Source organism: Synchiropus splendidus, chromosome 1 (assembly GCF_027744825.2).
Source record: "Synchiropus splendidus isolate RoL2022-P1 chromosome 1, RoL_Sspl_1.0, whole genome shotgun sequence".
In the NCBI taxonomy this organism is placed as follows: Eukaryota; Metazoa; Chordata; class Actinopteri; order Syngnathiformes; family Callionymidae; genus Synchiropus; species Synchiropus splendidus.
In genome coordinates this window covers 64,318,999-64,345,183 of record NC_071334.1, presented here as the reverse complement: position 1 = coordinate 64,345,183, position 26,185 = coordinate 64,318,999, and the positions used below count along the sequence as shown (strand labels likewise).

General features: G+C 42.9%; 1 protein-coding gene across 2 annotated transcripts; it reads left to right on the top strand.

Moving 5' to 3' along the window:
• The first annotated feature begins 901 nt into the window (after window positions 1-901).
• On the top strand, window positions 902-26,067 carry appa (amyloid beta (A4) precursor protein a). Of its 2 annotated transcripts, XM_053868313.1 has the most exons (17): window positions 902-1,066; window positions 12,358-12,525; window positions 13,420-13,549; window positions 13,631-13,743; window positions 14,569-14,759; window positions 15,117-15,448; window positions 15,635-15,802; window positions 17,928-18,061; window positions 19,082-19,156; window positions 19,252-19,410; window positions 19,748-19,876; window positions 19,957-20,056; window positions 20,777-20,989; window positions 21,065-21,118; window positions 22,115-22,206; window positions 23,364-23,510; window positions 23,687-26,067. In XM_053868313.1, the coding sequence occupies exons 1-17, from the start codon at window positions 1,007-1,009 to the stop codon at window positions 23,783-23,785; spliced, it is 2,364 nt and encodes a 787-aa protein (XP_053724288.1). In that variant the 5' UTR covers window positions 902-1,006; the 3' UTR covers window positions 23,786-26,067. The 2 variants fall into 2 exon arrangements, with proteins under 2 accessions (XP_053724288.1, XP_053724297.1); XM_053868322.1 differs by lacking the exon at window positions 15,635-15,802.
• Window positions 26,068-26,185: the final 118 nt, after the last annotated feature.

Here is a 26,185-nt window from a genome sequence, read left to right as displayed (position 1 = left end):
CATGCCCGGAACACCTCCCCAGGGAGGCGTCCAGGGGGCATCCGGATCAGATGCCCGAGCCACCTCAGCTGGTTCCTCTCGATGTGGAGGAGGAGCGGCTCCACACTGAGCTCCTCCCAGATGAGCGAACTCCTCACCCTATCTCTAAGGGTGCACCCAGCCACCCTGCGGAGGAAACTCATCTCAGCCGCTTGTATCCACGATCTCATCCTTTCGGTCATGACCCAAAGCTGGTGACCATAGGTGAGGAACGTAGATCGATCGGTAAATTGAGAGCTTTGTCTTGTGACTCAGCTCCCTCTTCACCACGACGGTCCGATACAACGACCGCATCACTGCTGCCGCTGCACCTGTCTATCAATCTCACACTCCCCTTTTCCCTCACTCGAGAACAAGACCCCGAGATACTTAAACTCCACCATTTGAGGCAACAACTCTCCACCAACGCAGAAAGAGCAAACCACCTTATTCCGACCTCAGACTTGTCTGAAGTCTAAGGTTCGCCGTTTTAGGCCTCTATTTTCGGCAGATGTAGGAACTCCGAGTTTCACATCGGTTTCAAACGAACACCAAGGGTCACAGACTGTATGTTCCCTTGAATCGCTGCCATTATATTGATGCCATTAATTGTAAAGGACAGAAAACATCTTCATATTTTTAGGCGTTTTCAAAGTTAGAAAAACGCGTCCAAATACATATAAAGAAACTTTATTAAAACCATTATTAAAACATGAACATTTTCGAAAACGATAGAATATAGGTTCAGGTTTAATATGTGGTTGAATAAACAATGATGAGTGAACAAAACCGAAGTCAACGACATATGCACCCGCACGGCCCGTGCGCGTGCGCGTTCATCCGCGGTGGTCAGGTGACCCGCGCCGAGCAGCTGTGCAGCCTCGGTATCGCTCACCATCAGACACCGAGAGTCACCGGTACCCGACGCACATAGACTACGCCATCCGTCAAACTGCCGCTTTTGGGAGGGTTGTCTGCGAGAAACAACATGGAGGACCGAGTGGCTTTACTGCTGCTAGCGCTGGCGACTTCGGCTCTGACCGCTGAGGTAAGAAAATATCTATATTTGGCGAGAATGTGCGGTATTTACCGTCGTCTTGTTGCTGCCGTGGTCAGTTAGCCGCAACAGAAGCGGAAGCTACACGTTACAGCCTTCCGAATTAAGGCGATTGGTGGAAATGTCGGGTCCATCTTTTACCACTAAATGTCACCAATAATGATGCAACATTGTTTTCTCGCACTTCCATTGTATTTAATCAGATGTAGTGTCATTTTATGTGTTTACGGAGCAATTTTTGAGTCGCAGGTTTTGCTGCGCGTTTTACCTTGAAGGCTGTAACCGGAAGTTGTTTAGTCCAGTATAGCTAACTCTATGCATACAAAGGAGAATTTGTTATAAATCACTGTAAAATAGATGTTTCACGTTCACGCATTTTACAGTCGGACAGTTGATTCTCATACGGTTTCGCAGTTTCTCTATGTGATGAAAGCACTCAGCAAAGTATACAACGTATTTACACAAATACGTTGGCCTCCTTTCGAATTTTCTCTTGTTGTTTTCCTCGACAAAGCTCGACAAACGTTTCTAATTCAACAGTAAACCTGGCACTGAATTACTGAATTACCGAGCCTAAAGTCTCGGGTCGCGGTGTTAACGTTGCTCCCTGTAAACGTTTCCCTGTTACGTCTATTGTCATCTTAAAGCCGATCAAAAGAGGTGCCTCTGATTTAAACCCAAGCATTTTGTCCGATGTGTCGTGAATATTTTGCGAACGCGATTGTAGATTTAAAGCGACGCTATTATGTCGTTTTTTTTTCGTATCCCGAGGGCTAATTCCAACATTGTGGGCGTGTTTGTCTGTGAAAACGCTTCAACAAAGCGGTTTTAGCTGTCTCTAAAACACACACGCACACTGTGATACGTCATCGAATTGTGGCCTTTTATAGTCGACATGAATTTGGAGACGAATATTGCCGAGAATTGGAGAATTATTTGCGTGTGACGACTGGAGGAGTAAGATGGCGGCGGTGCACTGCAGCATTTGTGGAGGGTCGGGAAGCTAGCAGGATCTGCTTTTGCATTGTTGCATCTAGGCTTGGTCCTCGCTTCAGTTGTGGATGACCCAGAACTTAAACTCACCATTTAGATCTGTGCTGGAGTCATCTGTATATTTGGATCTTTTGTCCTGTTTGCAAAAGATGCTGGGTTTGACAGGATAAATACTTGATATTATATTCTGTATATTTTAACAGTGTCTTGTACACTTCCAATTCCTTCCAACTGTTTTCCTCTGATTTCATTTTGTTTCACACATGGCCACGTTTTACAGCTACTCTACGTCCCATGTTACATGAACACATCCTTGTGCACCAGCCATACGGTTGTCACTCTATTGACCACAGCTTGCTGTGGTTACAGTTCATTCATGACAACTTAAGCCAATGACATCCCTCTCATTAGTTGGAGTTATGTATCTATGGAACTTCAATGCAGCAGGCTGTGGTTTGCTAGACATGTAATTTCTCCCGAGGTTGCCCACTAGTTACCCGCATTTTATTTGTTAGTCGTAAAAAACGTCTGTCTTGCACAGTTAACAAATGTAAAAATGTAAACTATATTAAACTATATATATATATATATATATATATATATATATATATATATATATATATATATATATATATATATATATTCATCAGCATTGGAAGGAAGGAGGAAAATTGACTTGTTGCTTTTATATGAAACACTTTTGTTGTTACAGTGGGTTGAGTGATAACGCTCATCATTCAGTACTTAACATGTGACGTCACTTAAGGAGGCAGCAGTGGACTGCTTTGGAGTTGAAGTCAAAACATTTGATCCACTTGTCTTTTAGGTTACACCTGACTCACAATATCAACAAGAACTTGTGTGCTCAGTCACCGATTATGTACTGACTTTAATGTCAGTGTGAGACTCCGTCACGGGCCCCAGTGCGTGACTGTTGCATGAGTATTAACTTTTGTTCCTGCCTCTGCAAAGGTTTTATTTAAGGTCTCGGTTAATAGATAGAATGATCAATGACTAAATATACAGGTAAGTGCAGTTACCTGCATTACCCCACTGAAAATTCAGGCTGAATGAGTGCTGCTGATTCCTAAAAAAATTGCAATGTGAGAATTTGAACTCCCAATTGCAGCCTCACTCTTTCAGATAATCTTGGAAGATAAGATTGAGATGAGCCTTTTTGGGGGTTGTTTCAGTCCAATGAAGTCTTGATGTCAATAATTACAGTCCTGTTGTTTATGCCAGTCTCTGTCAGCTTTGAACATGGTTTATTCCTACATGGAGTCTGTAATCAGGAAACTGGGAATGATCGCTTCTGGCAGCTCATCAAGAGGAGTTTCAGCTTTGTTGTAATCCATTGTTTAGGCCTGTGAAGACGATCGCTCCTTATGATTACGGTCAATTTCGGCGGCAGAAACAATTAATTGTTGTGCAGTTATGTTTTCGAGTGTCATGAACAGACTTTAACGTCTGTGCGTGTGTTTTCTCTTTATCTCAAAAGAGGGCGTTTATAACTATAATGGCTGTTTAAAAAAAAAAAAAAAGTCACTCTTCCATGGAACTCAAGGAAGTTGTTTTCCTGGCGGGTCCACCCTGAACACAGGGTCTATGGTGTGGAGTGTGGGAGCTGGATGCCAGCCTTTGTGTCTCTGAAGATCCTTGGGAAATAACCAGACAAGCAGCCTGGTAGTGTGCATGCTGCAGTCTTTCAACCCGAGTAGGAGCAGCCCTTTTCTTGTTCTAGTGAGCCTTTTATGCCATTGGGCTGTTGGCACTTGGCACTGCTAGTGTGTGTCTCTGGCACCTGCCTGCTGCTCACACTGCTGTTTATATTCTTTAAGGCAGGAAATAAACCAGACACCAGTTAGCTATTGTGAAATTGACTCATCCATCTTGTGAATATTTAGCCATTGACTAGACTTCTTATGACACATGGAGTTGGCCCATACAGAAAACATCAATGTCAATTCTGCCGTTCAAACTGCATATGTGAACACGTGGTGAAGTATGATTCAGACGGATCATGAATGCATGTTTTTTTTTCCTGATTTGGTGAATTGGTCTTTGATGGTGACCATTTTGGTCGTGCCAATAACATTAGGATTACAGGTACTTTGACAGTAATATGCTTCAGAAAAATTTGCCCAAGTGATCCTTGTCAAAGTCAACCACGCACAAGGCCGGGAGGAGACTGTTACCCAGATCGCTATGTAAAACAAGTCCATTCCCAAATGTGCCAGTCTACAGGTCGAGAGTTGAGTTCAACACACAAAAAACAAAAATGATGGCACAAATTTCATAAAATGTCATTTTGTTTCTGTTTATTTTTGGTATTTTCCATATAGGAAAATAGATTTGATTGCATTTGTTTTAAAACCATAGCCTGCTTTTTTTGTAGAGTGGTATTGTGGTTTATAGTACTTGAATATTTATTTGTTGATAGAAAGTATCCCCCCTAAACACTTTGAACAGCAATTAAGTAAGTGGTTATCACAAAATTGTAAACCTTAGTGAAAGACACAGATCAAAATGACATGGTTGCACTTCCTGTTTAGTGTGGTTGTGTGGCAATTTCTGTATTTAAAGTTTTGCACATTGTTAATGAGTCATGCACTGACTACTTTTCACGTCATATGATCGTTCATCACTGACATCAGTCTTGAATTGGGATAGGTGGCATAATCATTCTATTATTCTATCAGTCATTTCCTGTGGGGGCATTCGAGTCTGGTCATTTTCTTTGCCTAGACTAAAAGCAATTAAATAAAACCTTCTTTGCTGTACTAATAAGCTTTAACCACAATTAGTGAACACAGACATCTGTCAAGGTCATTGCTTTTACCCTGATCTTGTGCTGTTGTGCTTCTGATCGCTGCATACAATGATGGATCAGAGCTCTTCTCCTTTTTCAAGGAGAATTAACTCGCAGGACACAATAGTTCTGGATATTCTAGCCTTAATCAGAAGTGACAAGGATTTATCTATAAATCTCACTGGCTTTTGTGCTCCCTTCTTTATCCAATTTTCTCATTATCCTGCATGTTTTCTGAGAGCACTGCAAAACCTTCCAATGAGATCTCCTGCTTTCTGATGGATTGAACGGCTGGACACCTTTTGCAATTGAAGAGGGGTGGGAATCTTTTCATCAACAAATTTTCTTCAGGTTTCATTGTTCCAATAGCTAATTTTCAGTTCATGACAATGAATTTCACATTTAGTTTGAAGAGATTTTCTTTCTACTTTTATACTGTGACTTGGTTGTGCTGAAATGGCTGTTTATTGGAGTCCAAGAAATTATGCACTGCAGAGGTGTTTGTGGTAGTCCGATACAATCTGGTGGGTTTAGGGAACTGTTGGACGGAACTGTTGGACGGTCCTGGGATCATTCCCCGTCACTTTATTTTCAGAACATCACTGGCTTTCACAATATTGCGAAAGAACAAAGACTTGTAAAACGTGACAAAAGAGGTGGTTTCCTGCCGCACTATATACGTAATCTATTGAGTCTGATAGCCATTAGCACATCTGAAAGGTTTGATTTAAATGGCCTTGGTGGTGTTGATGCATCTCCGGCTGGACCACTGTATGCCATAGTAGGATGCCATTACTGACCCCCCCATACCCCAGTATTGTTCCTAGACGATCCCCCCTCCTTTAAAATTACAGTGCCTGCTGCTTCTATTTGCACTTGGTGATGTTATTGTCATAATGAACGTTCCCTCTATGGAAGGAGTACTGGGGACCTTAAGTAGCCTCATGACGCAGTATGATCGCTATCTCTCGGTATATCCCAAACAGACCACCAACATTGGTGACAAATGTCTCACAAGTGTGTATCATTCATTTCCTACCGTCGCAACTGCCATATGCCCATTTCACCATTGGTGAGTCAGCATTTTCCTATAAATATAATTTGAATAATACGTTCCAATTTAAGTCACTACCACTTGATCAATTACTTGCATGTGACCCTTGGATGACGTCTATATTACAAGCTCTGTCACCGTTGAAGGTTATACATTTACAAATTAAAAATGATAAATTTTGCATCTGATTTTAAGTGGCTCAAAATTAGGATGAGTTGTTGGGGGAAACCGGTTCCTTCAAACTAGATACATAGGACTTTCTTAGAGATGTTTGACTATGTTGAAATCACTTGGTACGTGTTGAGCAGTCAAAAACCCATATGGAGCATCACCTCACCATGTCATTTCCCACATTTCTGAATGCTACTGTTGGTGTAAATGTCGACAGCGTTTGCCAGGTAGACTGGGGAGTGACCTCGCCTTGACTGTTGGATATTGAAAGCTATGCAGCTTACTGCTCCTGTGCTGTATACTTTGATGGAATGGGCTCAGCCACACTAAATGTTAGGTCCTCTTCATTGCACCTAGTTCTTTCCTTAAGGATCAGTACATTCAGCACAAATGGCATTAATGAGCGTCTGCACTCAAAACAGCAAAACTGTGCCTGTCACATGAATGAAGGGAGAGAAACCAGTTTGGTTTTTAAGGGGGGAATTGTATGAATTCAAGATTCCACAGAAGTGTTGTACACAGAATGTTAGGAGAAAAAAAAATCACAACCACTCAGTCATCTTGCATGGAAACTTCCTCCGAGGAATCAGAATCCTCCAAGGAATCACTCAAGGGTACCTGCTCCTTTTTCTCAGTGCTGGTCTTCATCATCCTCATGTTTTTTTATTTGCAGCATTGGCACTTTTTTCATTTAATAACTGAGTGCTGTAAGAAACTCTACCAGTTTGATTCCCGTAGATGTTGCTGACTGGATAGTTTGAAGACAGAATGTCTTATGAGGAAGTTGATGAGGAAATTCATCTGTATCTAGTCTCTCTCTCTCTCTCTCATTCTCACTCCCTCATTCTCTCTCCAGAACACAAAAATACCCAGGAGGGTCCTTGTTTTCGAAGGCAATATTCCTTCGCTGACAGATATGACCTCATGCTTTCTTCCTCTCATTTATCTCTTGCCATGTTGCCACCGAGTCCAGGGAGTTCATGGTTACCATGGTGCTCAAGATTTCCCCAGTTTGCTAGTGCTTGCTCTATAATTAGGCCTGTGTGTTACTCCTGTCACCCCATTCTTTCCCACTCCTTCCTTTTCACCCCCCGCCCAACAATTGCTCACAATTTCGTCTTCCTGCTGCGGCGCTTGATAATGCTCAGACCATTGCACTAAGGCTGTTGCTTTTAACTGTTTGATTATTGTACTGTATCCACTTATTCTCCTTACCTAACTTCACTTTTGTTTTCAATTTTATTGATACTCAACACCACAATTAGAAACAGTTTTGTTTTACACCTGATTCTGATTTCAAGTAACAGCTTCTAAGAAAATTTCTTACAATGTTTCGCCAGTTGTTATGGACTTAAACTCAATGTACTTTTAGGTGTAGGAAATCTACTCAAGTAACTGGTTGACTATGAAGTTGGCATATTTATGATGAACAGATTTTTCTCTAATGTCTTTTGGGCTTGAGACATTGCCAACATTTCCATTTGTTGAGTCGTTGAATAATTCTCCTACATGAGTATCCTAAAATGTCTATTTGGCCCAGTACTTAAAACTTATACACTTTGATGGTTTGTTCAAGCGTCTGTAATGCCATGCATGTGGTCTGAAAGATAACTGTAATTTGTGCCGATTCCACCGAGGATGACTTGGTCCCACTTGACATTATGTACCATGTCCAGAACCTCTTCATTTAATAGCAGAGCTTTAATTTGCCTGTAATTTATATTCAGGTCAGCCTGTGTCAAGTCACAGTGTCTGGCTGCCATGTAAATTTGAGGCTAGGTTGCCAAATGAATTGCCAAAATCTGTTTTTATTTTCCACAATATTCAAACGGCTAATCTTATACCAAAGGCCATTTCCAACTGTGATTAACAGAAAAGAGGGTTGCCTTCGCCACGTGACAGTTAATTTATAAATAGTTGGTCAATATTCAGGTTGAATATGCAAGTAGCTTGTGTATTTGGGCTGCCAAATGTTGTTCTTAAACTGAAGACAGTGTTCTAAGAAATGTCTATCACGCCCATCTGGACTCAGCAGCAAGTCTCCTAAGTGGCTCGAACAGACGGCAGCACATGTCCCCAGTGTCGGCTTCTCTGCGTAGGTTCCGTGTCCACTTGAATCAACTAAAACTGGTCTTGGCCTGGACTCCCACTATATTGTAAAACTGCTGACCCCATGCAAGCCATCCAGGACCCTCAGATCCTCATGTGGGTCTCCACTATATATCCCCCTAAGTCTAGATTTAAACCTGTAGGTGGCGGAGCTGTTTCTGTCGGGGCTCCTCGTCTCTGGAGCAGTTTGCCAGAGCGGACCTGAAACACGACTTGTACCTCCATCTTTAAAACTCCGTTCTATCTTCCAAACATTTTCTTAATTCAGCTTCACTGAAAGTATAGCCACCCACCTCCGTGGTCCAAACATTCTTCACTGCTGCGCCAGCGTGCTACATTAATAAAGCGCTGTTGTGATTATTATTATTATGACTAAACTGACAGAAGGATTTGACATTTAAATTAGCCAATATGATTTGTCACCAGATGAGATTAATGCTGCACCCTGTGTCCCAGGCAACACAATGGAGCATTTTATTTGGTGTTGGTGGAAGCATATAAGATGTGCTGATGTATGTCTCCATCACTACACATTGACCTCCTCAGGGACTCCTGCCCCCGGGAACAAAGCTTGATCTTACGACGCCCACCACGTCCAACTCCCTGTTGCAGGCCTGGACGGCTTAGATAAGACTGCACGGTTAATAGCGCAACAGAACTAGACCCCACCGGGGCCATGTCCGGTTAAAAATATTAAAAAATGTCTAGCTGTGTCTTGGATTTCTTTGCCTTGCCTGGTGTGACTCCCAACAATCCCCCATGTACATTTATCGGCTCTAACTGTCTTCCTTGCTTCCATGGTTAAGTGTTTCTTCAAATTAGCGTGTGAGACGTGATTATGAGGCTTTATAAGAGTTAAAATACAAAGTGTATTCTTGGCCAAACACTCATGTGGCATGTTACAGTGCTACTGTAGTGATGGAGCTGAACTAAACACCACAAAGTTGACTGAATTGTTAAGTCTGAATGTATTTGCTGAAAGCCTACAAAGTACATGGTGTTTTTTTATTTGACAATTTAAAACATTGCTTTAGTTCCAGTTGAAGTAGCTCAGATCGGTGGTAAAAGTGGCCAGGTTGTGACAGAAGACGACTGTTTCCTATGGCCAGACTGCCGTCTTAATCCCGAGTGTTGAGATTATTCCAACCAGCCCTCCCTGAAGGACAGCTGTCCAATTCACTTGCTTATCCTCAATGAGGCACAGCACAAACTAAATCTTGCACATATTGAACTATTCAATTACTTTGTCTGTGTCCTTAACCCTAATCCTGGTGACAGAAATACTTGCTATTCTATCTTGATACTCTACTGTTATGCTACATTTTACTGCTGGAGAGGCAAAAAAAACACATTCTAATTGACTATCTATGTATGTATGTTTGACATTCTGTGTTTGCTTTTTACACGACCTCACAGCGCAACTTCCAGATTATAAAACTTTGCTAGACCCATTGCTCTTGACACCTCTGACGTATCCAGCCCGTGCCCACTTTAGTCCACATTTCTATGTAGCTTCATAGATTTCCAAAATGTTTTACATTCAAGCACCGACTTGTGACTCCCTTTGTTCACAACCGTGATGTGCCAATCCACAATGTGTGTTTCTCAGACATACAATTCTCATACATTCATGTGAGAGCCAGTCTGTAACACAATTTAAAACGACATGCCGGAGCGTCATTCCTCCTTTAAGAAAGGGTGCATAATGGGTAATCTGAATGACGTGGTTGTTGTGGATAGGTGTGTGCTTCCCGGCTGATGCAGTAACCATGGAAAATCAACAGCAGCAAAGTGCTGAAGTAAAGTGTGAAGCCAAATGAAGTCCAGTTGAGATAAAATAATCTATTTCCACTCCATTCTCTGTCAGCAGGACAGCAAGTTTCGAATGCATCAAGGCTAAGTGACATGTCACTGCGAGACTCACCATCCTAACCCTGGGATTGGAACATCCCTTGTTCAACTGTAGTTGGGATTATATTCATGAAATTACCAGTATTACACCAAGTGCTGGTTTTAGTTTACTGATGAGTTTGAAAAATTGGGTGATTCTTATAACAGATTTCAAGGAATCAGTTGGAACTATTGTGCATTTAAATGTCCATTTGCAGAGCATTAGTCAGTTTACTTTCAACAGGATGAAGCATTATGTCTACTTGCATTGTAAATATGTTTTAGAAGTGGTGCACAATACACACTGTGTTTCTACCTATTGCCCTCATTAATTCATATCGTTGTTCTAGTAATTCACCTTTAGATTCCACTGTGTTAGAGTAGCTCATTGTATTTTTAGTGAAGATTGAGGTCTTGGAATACAGATTAAACTACATTGGTGCGAGCATATTCTCATTCATTGCGCCTTTCAGAGAGTCATCGACAGGATAGTCCCAGCTTTAGTAGTCCCAGATTTCCCAGCCATAGTTATTGGCACAGACAGAAGAGGACATTTCTGTTAACTGGTGTTCTCAGATGCCAGAATTGCTCTTCCTGTCTCTCTCAAAGCACTCCATATTTTTATCAGTCTGTCCCTCCATGCCCTCATCCTTTCTCTTCTTTCACAATGTGTTGACCTTCTGCTGGAGCCTGATGGCTTATTGTCCAATTCATCTGTTCCCCAAATCTCTGCCGTTCTCAGTTATTGTTCATTCTTAGACTTCCACCTCCCTCGCTCTCCACTGCCGTCATGTAGGGAGTGATTTATAAGCCAGCAGCCGTCGACTGGCCTCCCCACCTCCTCCTGCTCTCAGCAGAAGATGGAGTGGCAATGAGATGGCTGTGGATAGGGTGAAGGTGGGAAAGAGAGGGCGGTTTGGGATTGGATAGATTTGATTTTGCAAACCAGAAGAGCAGGTTAATAGACTTTAAATTTCATCTCTGGCCGATGTGCCAACCTGTGATGGTGTTGCTTTTTCACAGGAGAAAATGCCTAGATGCTAGTGTATGTTTTGTATTTAAATTGGTGCAAAGCAGAATTAGCCTATTTGTAATGGATATGGCTTTGTTTTCTTACTTGCTGATGTGAAGTTCATTGAGGCCTGATGGGTTCCAAAGCTACATTGACCAGTGATTATGATGTGGCATGGCACTCCACATAAAACGGCAGGTAGTCCAATCGTAAGTCATTATTGATGCCTTAAATTATTGCCTTGTTGATAATATCTGACTAAAACAAACATCCGCTCAATAAGTTGTTTGGCTGATTAACTGATTCTATGTGGCAATTCATCTTTGCTGTTGCTTTTGATGACAAACTAGTGTGTAATGCCCCATTCATTTTATTTTTAACTTCCGATAAGTTAAGCCAGGGCATTGAAGCAGTGTGATGATTCATTTATGCAGTTTTCTTGTAATATAGTCAGGAAGCAACCCATCTTTTGTTGCTCATGTAACTGGTATTAAGTCGACAGGCAATGAATTATTGTGTCCCCATTCTCTCCAGATAGAGAGTTGATTGTCAATTCCCCTGACACAATTTTAATAATGTGAATATAAATTTAGCTGGTATTTATGTAAACGGAATATATCATTCACCCCCTCTCCCCTACATAGTGGATTAATGGACCTGGGGATGTGAGTATTCTGTCAGCAGTCCTCATTAGATGCACAGTTTCTCTGTCCAGCCGTCTCGCTGAGCCTGTCAGGAGAGAAGAATATGGCATCCCCCTCATAAAACCACATTTGTTTGCCTGCCAGGGCCTTCTAAACCATTAACAAGATTAGGAAGCACACAATGGCAGCAGCCCCTCTCCTCTCTCGCCTAGTCTCCATCTCCCCCCTGCTGTGCTGTGTTCTTTCTCCTTTTTGCTCGGACTCATTTTCCTGTACTGTGCAGGCAGTGCGTGGTTTTCTGAGACTAGAACTTCCGCATCCAGGAAAACAACAGCGAACAGTGTAAATAAAATGCCACAAATCAAAGCCCCAAAGCAGTTATTAGATTGAGAAATTCTTGCTGCCGGGCCTCATTCTCAACACACCTCCCTACTGCTCACTGGCTGCGTAGTCAACCAGAATTTTACAAACAAACCAAAAAAAACTGTACTTGTGTATTTTGTCATCTTTAACGCCTCTTAATTTTAAGCAGCTATCTACATGCTTGTGAAACGTACTGTTAAATGGAACATCATGAGAAATGTGTCTTGTCACCCACAGGTGCCCACTGATGTGTCCATGGGTCTTCTGGCTGAGCCTCAGGTGGCAATGTTTTGTAGTAAACTCAACATGCACATCAACGTGCAGACTGGCAAGTGGGAACAAGACCCTTCTGCTACCAAGAGCTGCATCGCCACTAAAGAGGGCATCCTGCAATACTGCCAAGAGGTAAGATTATCTGTCTTTGTAATCATGCAATGCATTGTTTACAAAGACGGGAGGAACAGTTTTGGTGTTACATATCCACCCTGGTCACATGCCTAGTTTAGCTGCCAGCACTGAAATCTCCTGAGAAATATGTCAATATTATAGTCTTCTGTGTTGAAGTTCTAGATGTTGACCTGCATCACTGATCAGTTTCGCATGACGTGGCTCAGTGAAGAAGAACTCATGGCATAGTTTTATAGGATTAATGTAGAACCTCCTTTCCTTCATGAAAGCCTGAAGTTTTGTCCCATTGATGTGTGAATTCTTTACCGTTTGTGATTCATCACCAGTACTCCTAAATCTGGTTTAATGAGGATCATTTGGAGGCGGAGATATTGTCTTTGTCCTTTTGTTTGAGAACTGGAGTGGAGATGACTTCCTGCAGGTTGCTGAGCTCGCTGGCAGGTTTGCTTCTGTTCACCAAATCCTCTCTCTTGGTCCGCTGACAGCGGCAGGATACTCAAGCAGCTTAAGTCCTCGTGACTCCTCTACAAGCTCAGCGAAGATCAGACTTGTGTGTTTGACCACACGTTTTTGCCACATAGAACAACTCACTCTGTTGTCCTTGTGATGACGACAGTGGAACAGGTGTTTATTGAAAAGGCAAAGTTCAGAGTGTTATACCTGTGATAGTCATTGTTTGGAAAAACTGTAACGATCAGGATACAGATAATAATGGCTCTCAAGTGAGTCAACCGCAGAAAGAGCAGTGTTGAGTTCATCGTCGGAGCCTTACATTGTTGGAGAGCTGAATCAGTCCAAGATCACATTCTCAATTTTTCACCCAAATATATCAGGTCACAATGAAATGCTTTGTTACAAAGTGTCCATGGAGACTGCTGATTGTGTGTGCAGGTCTATCCGGAGCTCCAGATTACAAATGTGGTGGAGGCCAACCAACCAGTCAGCATCCAGAACTGGTGCAAGAAGGGACGCAAGCACTGCCGTGGTCACATGCACATTGTGGTGCCTTACCGCTGCCTGGGTATGACGCTGTTTCCTTTTTTAATTAAGTGTTGGATTTCTGTGTGTCTAATTCTGTGGTCATAACACTCTTCTGTTGCAGTGGGGGAGTTTGTGAGTGACGCACTGCTGGTCCCCGATAAGTGCAAATTCCTGCATCAGGAGCGAATGGACCAATGTGAGAGTCACCTGCACTGGCACACCGTCGCCAAAGAGGTGAGTGAACATGCAAGCACATCAAAATAAATGCAAACTTAAACATAGACATAAGACAAACATAGACATAAGATTAGGGTTAGGTGTTGCCTATAACCTCACAATTGGCAGCAGCTGATCGACGTGTTCATGTGTCAAAGCAGCGTTACTGAGAGACACACTCAGCTGAAGTGTAATAATGACAGTGGATCAAGCAGACTTGTGTTCTCTTCTTCACTGGAGTCATCTACTCGTGTTAATCTACATTTATTGTCAGTTACATATTACTTGAACGTTCCTGAATAACCAGTCAACAGACTTGTTAGTATCTGCGAGGCTGTCAGCAGCACTGTCTGTGTTGATGCAACGTCACGGACTGGAGTGTCAGACGATTTGACAAAGTGTCCGCTGAGCTCAATAAAAAATGACTTCACGGTGACAATTCCAGTTTAGATAATAATGTGAAACATTGAACTGCCTAACTTGAAATTATGTGATTGCTGATAAAACCCAAGTCACACGATGATCAGAAATCTCTTCGGCATGGCGAACTTAGTTGTGTATATTAGGAATAAATTCAAAGCCGTGGTCTTCAATGAAAGTCTTCCAGATTCTCTCCACCGTCCTTGGTTTTAGTGTTCCTTGGTCGCGTGCGACTTCCCTGCATTTTAAACAAAGCTGACATGCATGGCGCCCCTACTGGCGAGGCAGTGAATTGATTCAGGGGAAGTTGGAATCACAATGTATTGTTGAATGGATTTTTTTTGCCACTATAAAAGATGCATATAGTTAACTCCAATACAAACATACATTCAGTGACATTGACAATTCAACTTCTTTCTCAAGTCCTGCGGCGATCGAACCATGAATCTCCATGACTATGGCATGTTGCTGCCATGTGGCATCGACCGCTTCCGTGGTGTGGAGTTTGTGTGCTGCCCAACTGAGGCACCGCGTGACACAGACAGCGCTGAGCAGGATGCAGATGACTCGGATGTTTGGTGGGGAGGAGCTGAGACCGACTACTCGGATAACAGGTGTGGAAACTGGAGAGTCTTATCTCTAATCCCTGTGTTTCTGTAATAATACAACGACTTAAAATGTCAAATCCAAGACCTGAGAATATATCTCAAAAATATGCTGTGAACAAGTTCAGCTTTTATCTTCATTCGCTTTGTGTTATACAAGTGTGTGTCTCCACAATTGATCCCCTCAAGTAGCTTATGGAAGTGCTTCCCACTGTGAACAAAGACTGGTTGCCTCACTTCTTCCTTTAACATTATCATCGTCCCTCTGACACTCTTGCTGCCCCCACTTATGTTCCCTCCATATGTCTCTTTTGTATCTTCTCCTGAGTCCCAAACATGTCCTTACATTCCCTCTCTGCCTGCCAGTATGGTGCGAGATCCGGAGCCAGTGGAGCAGCAAGAGGAAAGCCGGCCATCTGTAGTTGCGCAGGAGCCACAGCAGCAGGAGGTGGTTGTGACTGAGGATGACGAGGAGGAAGAGGACCTTCTGGATAATGACCAGGATGGTGATGGGGAGGAAGATGAGGAGGCTGTGGAGGAGGAGGAGGAGGAGGATGACGACGAGACTGAAGACGATGAGAACATTATTGATACATTCGATGATGATGATGATGACGACGATGATGAGCCAACCACAAACATTGCCATGACGACCACCACCACCACCACAACTGAGTCTGTGGAGGAGGTTGTCAGGGGTGAGCAACTATTCTAATGAGCTTTTTATTTTAGTATCCATGTGCACATCCTGTACCAAATCACACTTTTGTGTGAGTTGGTCACTGTGTATTGTGGTACCATGCTCTAAACAAAGACCTTCATTCCCACTATCTGTATCCATAAAATAAGTGTGTGATGACCTGGTGTATATGTGTTCCCCCAAGATGTGTGCTGGGCCAATGCTGAGACCGGCCCATGTCGGGCCATGTTCTCCCGCTGGTACTTTGACCGCCAGGAAGGCCGCTGCGTTCAGTTTATCTACGGTGGCTGCGGAGGGAACAGGAATAATTTTGAGTCAGAGGAGTACTGCATGTCTGTGTGCAGGAGCGTCAGTAAGTCCTGTGTGTGGCAGCACTGGGTTTGGACCCACCAGTTCCCGACTAACTCTGCATTTGCTTCCTTTGTATCCCTGGGCTGGAGGATGATAATCATCTCTCCGGTTCTCATTTCACTTTTCTTCTCTATGAGATTTAATACTTTTAGATGCCTATCATTCTAAAATGGTGCTTTTTCTTGACTGTCCTCCCAAGGTCCTGATCACAATAATTCAATTGTCTTTTGGGTAAATTGATCCTGAAGATTCGGAAACTAAAACCTCCTTTTCTCATCTCAGTGTGTCACAAAATATATGTCTCTCAAGTCTGGTGCTTCACACAGACATTCTGCTTAAAACTCAGGTCAATGTTCTACTTAGTTGATCATTCACGTCACAATAAAAACAAGATGTTTAATAATGTCACCCGGGAGCTAGTGGGTGTTGTTACATAATGCATTTACAAAATGCAAAGTAGTGTTAAGAGCCATAATTGGTATATGTTTTTCAGACCACTGTGAAAAGGAACAAAGCAGAGCATTGTGATTTGGGACCGACCTTGCTCTACTATCTTCTGTTACTGAAAGTTTATCTCTCCTGTTTAGCTGCTGCTGTCCTCTGGACCTTGATCTGTGCACGTCTCACTACCCTGCAGCTACTGAGAGCAATGTGATCTGCCTCATTTTCAGAGCATGTGCTTGAGTTCAGTGAGCACGTTTGTGCGAGATGCTTTAGCCTCACTGAGCGAATTGTACTTGAGGTGAATTGAAGTGGATTTTTTAAAACCAGTTTAAGCCAAATATTTATATTTTGTGCAAGAATGGAAACCGGTTGTCATGTGACTGGGTGATATTTGAAAAACCTTAATACAGCCGAACGCATTGTTGCGTAATGTAAACAAATCGAAGGCGATGATGAAAATAATCCTGGTTCATGTGTTCAAGTGAGTTTTTGGCTTGTTTTTTTAAGGTGTGTCACTACAAACACCGCACTGCCAGTTGAACAAAGAAGTCTTTCACACATGGAGAAAGTATCAATTACTGACACAGAAAGTAAGAAAGACAGTCACCCGCCTCCTGATATGATACTTAAACCCAATAGATTGGTGGTATCATCTCTGGCAAATGATACCACTTATAGTGAGACTTTTAAGTGTTTTTTTTTTTCCCAAGTCAAACTTTTTTTCCAACAGTCCAGCTTTATTTTTGGACACTTCAGGAAAACCGGGCTTGCAGCGTGTCCTGTAGCCACAGAGCAGACACCATCTCTTTACAGATGTTACATACATCTACCATACAGCCACTACAAACAACCACTATACTGCTTAGAGCTACTGTCTAAATGCAGAGTGCACACACACGTACTCCAAAATAGGTTAGATAATATAACTGTTGGAAATGTAATTATTTGTCACTAGATTTGTATTCAGAAATGGTATACTAACCCTTGTAATTGCAACTGTACAGCCCTGCACTGACGTAGGTTCCCATTCAAATCACAGGCTTGTTGACAGAAAGGAGTAAACGTTGAAAGAACTCTTTTGCTTCCATGACAACCAAGACCTGCGAATAGCTGTCAAAAGAGTCCGTTTGGTGTGCCTTTTAATAATGTTGGTTAATTACATTTTCTTGAACGCCTTGTTGACATTTGAAAAGAACATCATCTGTGGTGACTTGAAGCCGATTTATTTGTCAGATACTTGATATGCACCTTGTCAATTTAGACATAACACATCGCCTCTTTGTTACTGTCAGTCAGGCCTATGACTTAAGCAGATTCAGTCACAGTAGAGCCCAAAATCAGTTTGACTCAAGGTCTGGTTTCATGTGGTAAATGGTTCATTTCTATGTAATTGTGCTACATAAGCAGTGACTCTATGTGCTGAGTGGACTGGAGCTCGGGTGGGCACAAGTGCTGCAGCGTCAGCCTCCGACTGCGGTTATGTAAATGAACGAGCTTTTGTCTTCTCCCTGTGAAGAGATGCAAGGTCTTAAGAGGCATTTCTGTCTGCTCCTGGCGATTTCTGCCTTCTGCTTTCTTCATTAACCCAATCAGCTTTCTAATTCTGGTTTTCCTGTCAGTTGCAACGTCTGGGGAATCGTCGAGAGTCCAACTTAATGCTTTCTCTTTGTTTTTCCACCCAGTCCCCACTGCCACGCCCAGTTCCCCTGACGCCGTGGACCACTACCTGGAGACTCCAGCTGACGATAATGAGCATGCTCATTTCCAGAAGGCTAAAGAGAGTCTGGAGGCCAAGCACCGTGACAAAATGTCCCAGGCATGTTGACAGAGAAAAAAAATCCATTGACATATATGTCAGCCGAGATTTACCCTTTATTAGATGCATGCAATGTCGCTTCGGTCAATGAAATCTTGTGAGGAAAACGATCCAAGATGCAATGAAGAGGCATGTGGCAACATATATGATGCACTTGACAAATAAACAAACTAGACTAGATATAATAATAAAAAAAACAATGATTCAATGTTTTCTGATTTTGCAATGACCAAAACAGGACATTAATTTCATCTTAATTTTGTCACGTGGCACCTGACATTCAGATGCGCTATCACTATTTACTCCCACAATATTCACCTAAACCTAAAACATGTTCAACGCATTTAATGTTTTATACTCACTTGTTGTCAAACAGCGCTCTGTTAGGCTGTAGACCCACCTCCTGTACAACCTTTCCTATGTCTGGTTTTAATTTTAAAATGTCAGGCTTTTTTTCTTTTTTCTTCAATCAGACAGGTCTGTTACAAGGGGCATTATTGAAATGTGAACTATAATTATATTGTATATGACTATAATCATCTACATCTTGACATAAATAGCCATGGTTGACTCTGACTGAAATCTGACTAAAATTCTCAGACCTTTAGAGCATGGAAGGGACTGAAACTTGTAACACTTAAATGACAACTTGACAAAAAGACTAGTGTGAAACTAAAACTAGCAGTTGAAAATGGCACTAACTGTATGAGCAGTACCAACAGAACATTTGGTTCATGTTTGAGGTGCCATGCTGCCCAATTTCACTTGCCCTCGCAAAAGTTCTCTTGAACTAAGCAGAATGTAAAATCAACATTTTGTAGAAAATAGAACTGACGGGGAACGGAGACTCCCTGAAGCAAAAGCCTCCTCATATCGCTGTTCATCATCTGAAAGACTGAGCTTATTTGATGTTTAGTCTTTGCAGCCCGTGATGTTATCAGTCATGTCTTGCAGAATGACGTATTTTGCTCCAGACATTATTCAAGACGTTCAGCTGTAACATTTTCCTCGTGTTCCCAGGTGATGAGGGAGTGGGAGGAGGCTGAGAAGGAAGCCAAGAATCTTCCCCGTGCTGACAAGAAGGCAGTCATCCAGGTAAGACAGGACCGAAGTCAGAGTTCCACAGTGTTTGCTTTTTTTCCCCCTCCATTTCGACAATATGGAGTGATGCATATGCATGTTTGTTGTAGCGTTTCCAGGAAAAGGTGGAGGCACTGGAGCAGGAAGCTGCCAGCGAGCGACAGCAGCTTGTAGAGACCCACATGGCCCGTGTGGAGGCACTGCTCAATGACCGACGTCGTCTGGCTCTGGAGAGCTATCTGACAGCTTTGCAGCAGGACCCACCCAAGGTGCTCTTTAAAAGCTGCTTGCTTCTATCTGTTTATGTCAGTTATGCCCTGTAAATTTTGAAACCATGTTAGTTTTAATGTTTTTGTTGCTAATGTGCCTTGTAAAATTAGGAAATACAGTGCTATGATTTGGAAGGGTTAGTGCCTTCATCCCTCTGGTCATGTGCTGCCTCTTCTCCACTCTGAATCTCTTGGGGCTAAACTCTGCAGTCAATTAACATTCAGAGTTGAGGGATATTTTTTCTCTCTGGCTGTAGAGAACGAATCAAAGTTGTTTTCGCCAGACCCTCACTGTCTGCATGTCCTCACCATCTGCCTGCTTCTGTGCGTTTCACAGCCTCGTCATGTGTTCAGCCTGCTGAAGAAGTATGTGCGAGCTGAGCAGAAGGATCGCCAGCACACCCTCAAACACTTCGAGCATGTCCGCATGGTGGATCCGAAGAAAGCGGCTCAGATCCGGCCCCAGGTACATCAGTTGTGATTGACAGCTCAAATTGTTCCTCTTCAATCATGCAGAACTTACAACAAATCTATTTCGATGTCTAGGTTCTGACCCACCTGCGTGTCATCGAGGAGCGCATGAACCAGTCTCTTGGTCTCCTTTACAAGGTTCCTGGTGTGGCGGACGACATCCAGGACCAAGTCGGTGAGTTCCCATTTCACAATGCAAATATTGGGTCACAAATCGAGTGTCTGTTGTTGACACACACCGGGTCATTGTGTTCTTATTGTGTAAGAAGTGGCGGATTGATTGAATATCCCACATTACAGCTCTTAATAGTTTTGGTTGATAAGGGCATTGAAAGCATTTGACCTAATTCTTCTGTTCCCACTCTAAGTGAAAGCATATGACAGGAAGATAAATCTCCTTTATTCTAACTCCCCCCAGCGAGTCACCGGGTGTTTGCTTTTTTTTTTTTTTTTTGGAAATGCAAGCGTCAATCAGCCATCTGTGCCTATAAGACCAAGACCGACTGTACTGGAATCAAAAAATGACTCATGAATGCTTTCACAAATATCGCCGGGAAAGTGTGGCGAGCAAGGACTCGAACCATAATTGATATCTCCAGAGGTCATTTGTTACTACTGTAGAACATGATTTGACCGAGTAGGTATTAAATGGACTGAAGCGTAATGATTATGAAGATGAGTGAGGTATGTGGTTAGGAAGTGGCAATGAACAGCAATGAAAGTGGAATGTTCAGGTGTCTGATGGCATGAATGACCATTCATGAACAGAGATGTCGACAAGCTAAATCTGTGGTTGAAAATTTAGAAGAGCGTAACCAAAAAGAAACGGGAAGTGAAAGCTAGAGAATCATTAATCTCATTAATTTTTTTTGTCTGCCACCTTGTGTCCACTCAGAGCTACTGCAGAGGGAGCAGGCGGAGATGGCGCAGCAGCTGGCCAACCTGCAGACCGACGTGAGGGTCAGCTATGGCAACGATGCCCTTATGCCCAACCAGGAGCTCGGAGACGGACAGAGAGACTTCCTGACCCAAGAGGAAACCTTGGGGATGGGTGGAGTGGGCTTCGTCCATCCTGAGAGCTTCAACCAGGCTAACACCGACAACCAGGGTAGGAGGCAACTGCAGCTTTTTGAATTCAAGAATTGAACATGTGGTTCATTTGTGCTTTCTTCTGCACACCCAGTTGAACCAGTCGACTCTCGTCCCAGTTTTGATCGCGGTGTTCCAACAAGACCAGGTTAGTGCTTGACTTTTTTTAAAACTTCTTGTTGAGTTACTTCAGTTTGGTATTTTCTGCCTTGGTGTCTCATGTTACCATCCAAGCTCCTCTGTGTCCTCAAGTAAAGGTACCAACATCGTGACTTCCAATTCCATTGTTGAAGTAAGAATAACCTCTGTCACGAGATGAACTAGTGTTCTTGTTTGTCTGACCTTAGTTGTAAAGGTGATGTCAGGTGTTATCCGAGGCAAGGATGTTCTCCATATACAACACGTTTCAAACCATCATAAAGAGACATTTATTGACAATCAATATGTTCTCCTGCATTGATCTATGTTCAGACTCATAACTTTGTTTTCTCAGTGCTCCGTCCAACAGTTCATGTGTCTGTACTTGTCTGATTAGCTTGTTGTCCCTGCAGTACTGTTACTGTGTGAAGGACATTTTCAAATCAGAGTACAAAAAAAGACACTTCTTATCAGCTGTTAGATTTAAATAGTGCCTGGTGAGTGCTGTGACTTTTTTGGATGACATTGGCTAGAAGACAGGCATGATGAGATGAATTAATGAGGATGTAAATTAGAGGATGAAATTGTTCTGCTGCTGCTACAGTGAAATGTATCTCACCACACTCTGACACGCACACAGCTACACACAAGGACAATAATGCAAAACAGGATGAATTTGCAAGAAGTGGAAGACGTGTACATGACTAAACAAACGGTGGAGATGTTTACCAGTCCCGACGGTGAAAGATTGATTTTTGGGAGTAAACAAACCAAAGTCAAGTCCCTTCCCTCCATCTGTGCTTATCTCAGCCTTTATTTGCCCACAGCGAATTCCACTTGACCTCCATTAAGGTGCCAGCTGTGGCTGCAAGGAGATTTGTGTTGAAGCTGCAGGCTGCATTACAATTTTCTGTTGAATACGTACAACTGCATCGCCAGCTTTGATGCACCACGAGGGGTGAGGATGGTCTCACTTTAGTTATGAGTGTTTTTCTTTTCTCGGCAGTGAATGGGGTGAAGATGGAAGCACTTCCCGAGCTGAGGATGGAGACGGAGGACAGACAAAGCACAGAGTACGAGGTCCACCACCAGAAACTGGTAAGTGAACTGGCTCAGTGAGTCATTGGCAAAAGCGGGACGACACATGCTCCCGCATAAAAGACGCCACAAGTACATGCATGCACTCCAACACACCCAGTACACTCCCAAGGTCGTCCCCATGGAGACCAATTGCAATGTGTGATAATGCATGCGTCACACTTTGCAATCCCCCGATTGAGTCGAGATTTGTTTTTTCATGAACTGCTGCTCGTCCACAAGTCATTTTTCAGAACATAATAGGGCTCCGGCCCGTTCAATAATCCTCTTCATGTTCTAACAGAGGCACCGAAAACCTCACTCCACACTCAGATGGGTTCAAATCCATGGGCTTTGCTCCTCTCACCCTTACCATTTAATCCCTTAATCCCAGTATTTTTTGACATATCAGATTTCTCGCTTCCTCTATCCCTGCTATTCATTATAGTTTTCTGTCAATCACTCCGCCTTGAAGTTCTGTGCCATTGTGAAGAGTGAATTCTCTGCAGTTTCACAGCATGCTTGGTTTCACTGTTAATGAAAAATGCTTTTGACACTGCATTGTATTAAAGAGTCCCAGATTTTAAGGCTTGTTGCTGTAGGCTTTATTTTCCTTTAAATGTATGTAAAAAAAAAAACAAGCCTCTGATAACCAGGCCTGTCATTCAAACGCTCACCCTCTGCCCTTTACTCCCTATTTGCATTCTCATCAGTTTTTTTGTAACTATCCAAAAACATTTTGGGTTTTTTTCCACTTGTTTTAAATGTTCATGTTCCGTCCATGTCTTCTATTATTGACCCGAATCACAAAGGAACAAACAAATCCTTGTAATCTTCAACATGGACTCACCACATAGTTTGGTGTGTGGTCCTGCGGTTATTTAGGTTGGATGTGTGGGGCTCAAGCTGATGACCTTTCTTTTAATGAGTGTGATGTGACGGTCACAGTTGAAATGGTGGAAATGTATATAAAAGATAGCGTGGCTACCAGAGACAATCAGGATGTTGTTGCTCTTTGTTCCCTAGTCAGATGAATGGTGTATGACTTCCACAAACCCATGTAATCCCAGGACAAATCTAGTTGTTGCACAGCAAAGCAAAATCTGCATCGAGATTAAGCCCAGCCAAAACAAGACCAAGCGCCGGCGTGGCTCACAGTTGTCCTCTTTCTCCGGCAGGTCTTTTTCGCCGATGATGTGGGCTCCAACAAGGGGGCCATTATTGGCCTGATGGTTGGCGGGGTCGTCATAGCGACCGTGATCGTCATCACCCTGGTGATGCTGAGGAAGAAGCAGTACACCTCCATCCACCACGGAGTCATTGAGGTGGGAAATGACAAAGTGTGTGCGCGTCTTGCCACAAGCTGTTTCCACTCAGGCGTTCATAATGGTGTGCTGGTGTGACATAAACAGTCCATGGTCGCCAATAGATTTAGCCCGCCTGAACCTCAAAAAAAAAATGCTACTCCAGTTTTTGATTTCCTACTTTCTGTCTGTCTCAGGTGGACGCTGCTGTCACCCCTGAGGAGCGCCACCTGTCCAAAATGCAGCAGAACGGCTACGAGAACCCGACCTACAAGTTCTTTGAGCAGATGAACTGAGGAGAATGTCATATCAACACAAATGCACACACAACCATCGACTCCCACGCATTAAATCCCCCACCCTCTCCCTCTCCCCCCTTTCTCAGAGTGGCAAAGGACCGTAACATTTAAGAGGTTTCTTTCATGTCGGCATGGGCAGAGGCCAGAGTCAATTTGCACCAAATTTGTTCACTTTATGAGAGCGAGACGCCTTTTTCAATGATAGTAAGATGTTTTTTTCTTTTCTGTAACTCTGTCTGGTCCTGCTGATATGTGGAGGAGGGGCAGTCCTGTCCAGACAAGCAAGTAAAAGACAGATGTGCGCCCTCTTTACCAATCCATAATTTATCATTCGCAGTTCTGTCTGAGTTTCGCTGGACGGCTGCCTGGGCTAAATCGATAAACACTGTAATTGATGGCTTTTGTTTGCAGGAATTGAACTGGGTTTCAACAAGAGGCGTAACATGGACAGTTGTGAGTCTTCATGAATGTCGCCGTGTTTGTCGCCCGAGGCAAGTTGGCAGTTCTGTAACAGGGGAACAGTAACACAGGTGAATTTGGTAGAAAGCCCTCAATACGTTTTTGGATTGACTGATGTGGCTTCAGACGGCCTCTCTCTGGGTCACGTGTTGATTCCATGTTATTTTGAATGGCTGTTTGCCACAGCGTGAGACACGAGCCTTTAACTTAAAACTTCTCTCCCCTTCTCAGACGAAAGGAGCAGATCTATCATTGTTCATTGTTCTACTACCTATGATCCGGTCTGTCCTTGTAGAGTCAACTGTTGCCAAGTGTGTTTTCGTTCCTGTCAGGTTTATCAGGGAATTTGTCAAAGTCATCCAAACCTTATTTCCTGTTTACGTTTCAAATCAAAATCCACTGTGCATATCATGTGGTGACATAGTTGACACTGGAGTGTACAAATACCCCCCTGACCTCCCTCCTCCACCTTTCCTTCCTTCCATCCCCATTTCTTTGTTCATACTTACAACAGCTGGACTGTGACGAGTCACACAAGGCTCTCGAGGATCTCCGGAGACGATGGTATCAATGAAGATGGTAGTCACTACGTATTTTGTTTTCTCCATGGTTTCCCATTCTGTTTTTTAAAAAAAGATAGTTGAAAATAGTACTGAGGTTTAAAAAAAAAAAAAGGTGATCTGATGTAAAATTCTTTTTTAAATTGCGTGTGATGTACTTAAGTAATGCTGAAGTCTTAGCTGTTCTTATGTAGTGCATGAAAACAGGATTGGGGATTCAAAAAAAAAAGATCTGATCGCTGCTGTCGCTCTCTCTCTCTTGAGATCCTTTCTCACATATAGATTGTCATTCTAGCAAGATTGTACATTTAGTATCTTCTCGTGACCGCGTGACTTCAAACTGACGAAAATATATATGAATCTAGATGAACGGGGTTCTGCTTTTATGATGTACCATGCACATTGAAATGATGATTTGAAGAGTCCTCGTGGGCCCTTCTTGTTTTCAAAGTGTGTTCTGTTCAGGGGCTGGTTTTATCTCGGCCAAACATATTGTTTTTAAAAAGGTTGAGGGATTCTTTAGGTAAAAGAGTTGTAGGTTTGGACTGCCGTGTCTGAATGGTGGCTACCAGGGCGTCTGTGTCTTGGTTGTATTGTAAGGAGAAGGCATCACAGATGATTGAGCGACGTGATACCAAGCGGTCCAACTCTAGTCGGTATACGTGTTCTATCAATATCGCATGTTTAACTGGACCAGCTCAGGGCTGTATCGGATCTCTGTTCTTATGGGATGTGGAAGTGTGTTGTCTCTCTCTCCCCTGCGTGTCATTTTCTGTCTGGTGTTCTGTCCAGTTGTGATTTTTTTTTTTTTCTCCCCCGTGATCATTTCTACTCTCTGTTCAAAGAAGATGGGGGATTATAAGAGGGTGGGTCGGCAAAGGAGGGTGAGGTGCTGATGAAATGACTTGCAGTTCGCAGTGTGTGTGTGTGTATATAATGGATCTTAAATCCCTCCTCTCCCAGCGCCGCCCTCCCTCTTACCCCCTCTTCCACAGTCCCTCCTGTAGGCATGATGCTCACACCACTGCTGTCGATTCACCGTGGACTTTCCCCCAAAATTCTATCAGTTATGTGATGACAGACCGTCAGTCTGCTGTGAGTGTGCAATGGGCGGCCAACAGAGGGCAGTAAAGTAAAGGAGGAAGCAGGATTTTCTTTCTTTGAATTGGTTTTCCACTGTGTAGTATTGTGCAGGCCATTTGCATTGACTTGGAAAATGCTTTCTACACTCTATTCCATGATAATAAAATTTTGAATGTACATACAGATTGTGTCACGCGTTTTTGTGCGAGTGCCTGGAAGAATGAACGCGTGTCCATCAAATGATGGACCCATACATACATACAACAACATATTGTTTATTTTGCATCAGTTTGAC

Excerpts from the sequence above, each read along its gene's own strand:
- appa (XM_053868313.1), top strand. The coding sequence starts at position 1,007 with ATGGAGGACCGAGTGGCTTTACTGCTGCTAGCGCTGGCGACTTCGGCT. Across the intron at positions 1,067-12,357 it reads CTTCGGCTCTGACCGCTGAG|GTGCCCACTGATGTGTCCAT; the intron begins GTAAGAAAATAT and ends TGTCACCCACAG. Across the intron at positions 13,744-14,568 it reads GGCACACCGTCGCCAAAGAG|TCCTGCGGCGATCGAACCAT; the intron begins GTGAGTGAACAT and ends TTCTTTCTCAAG.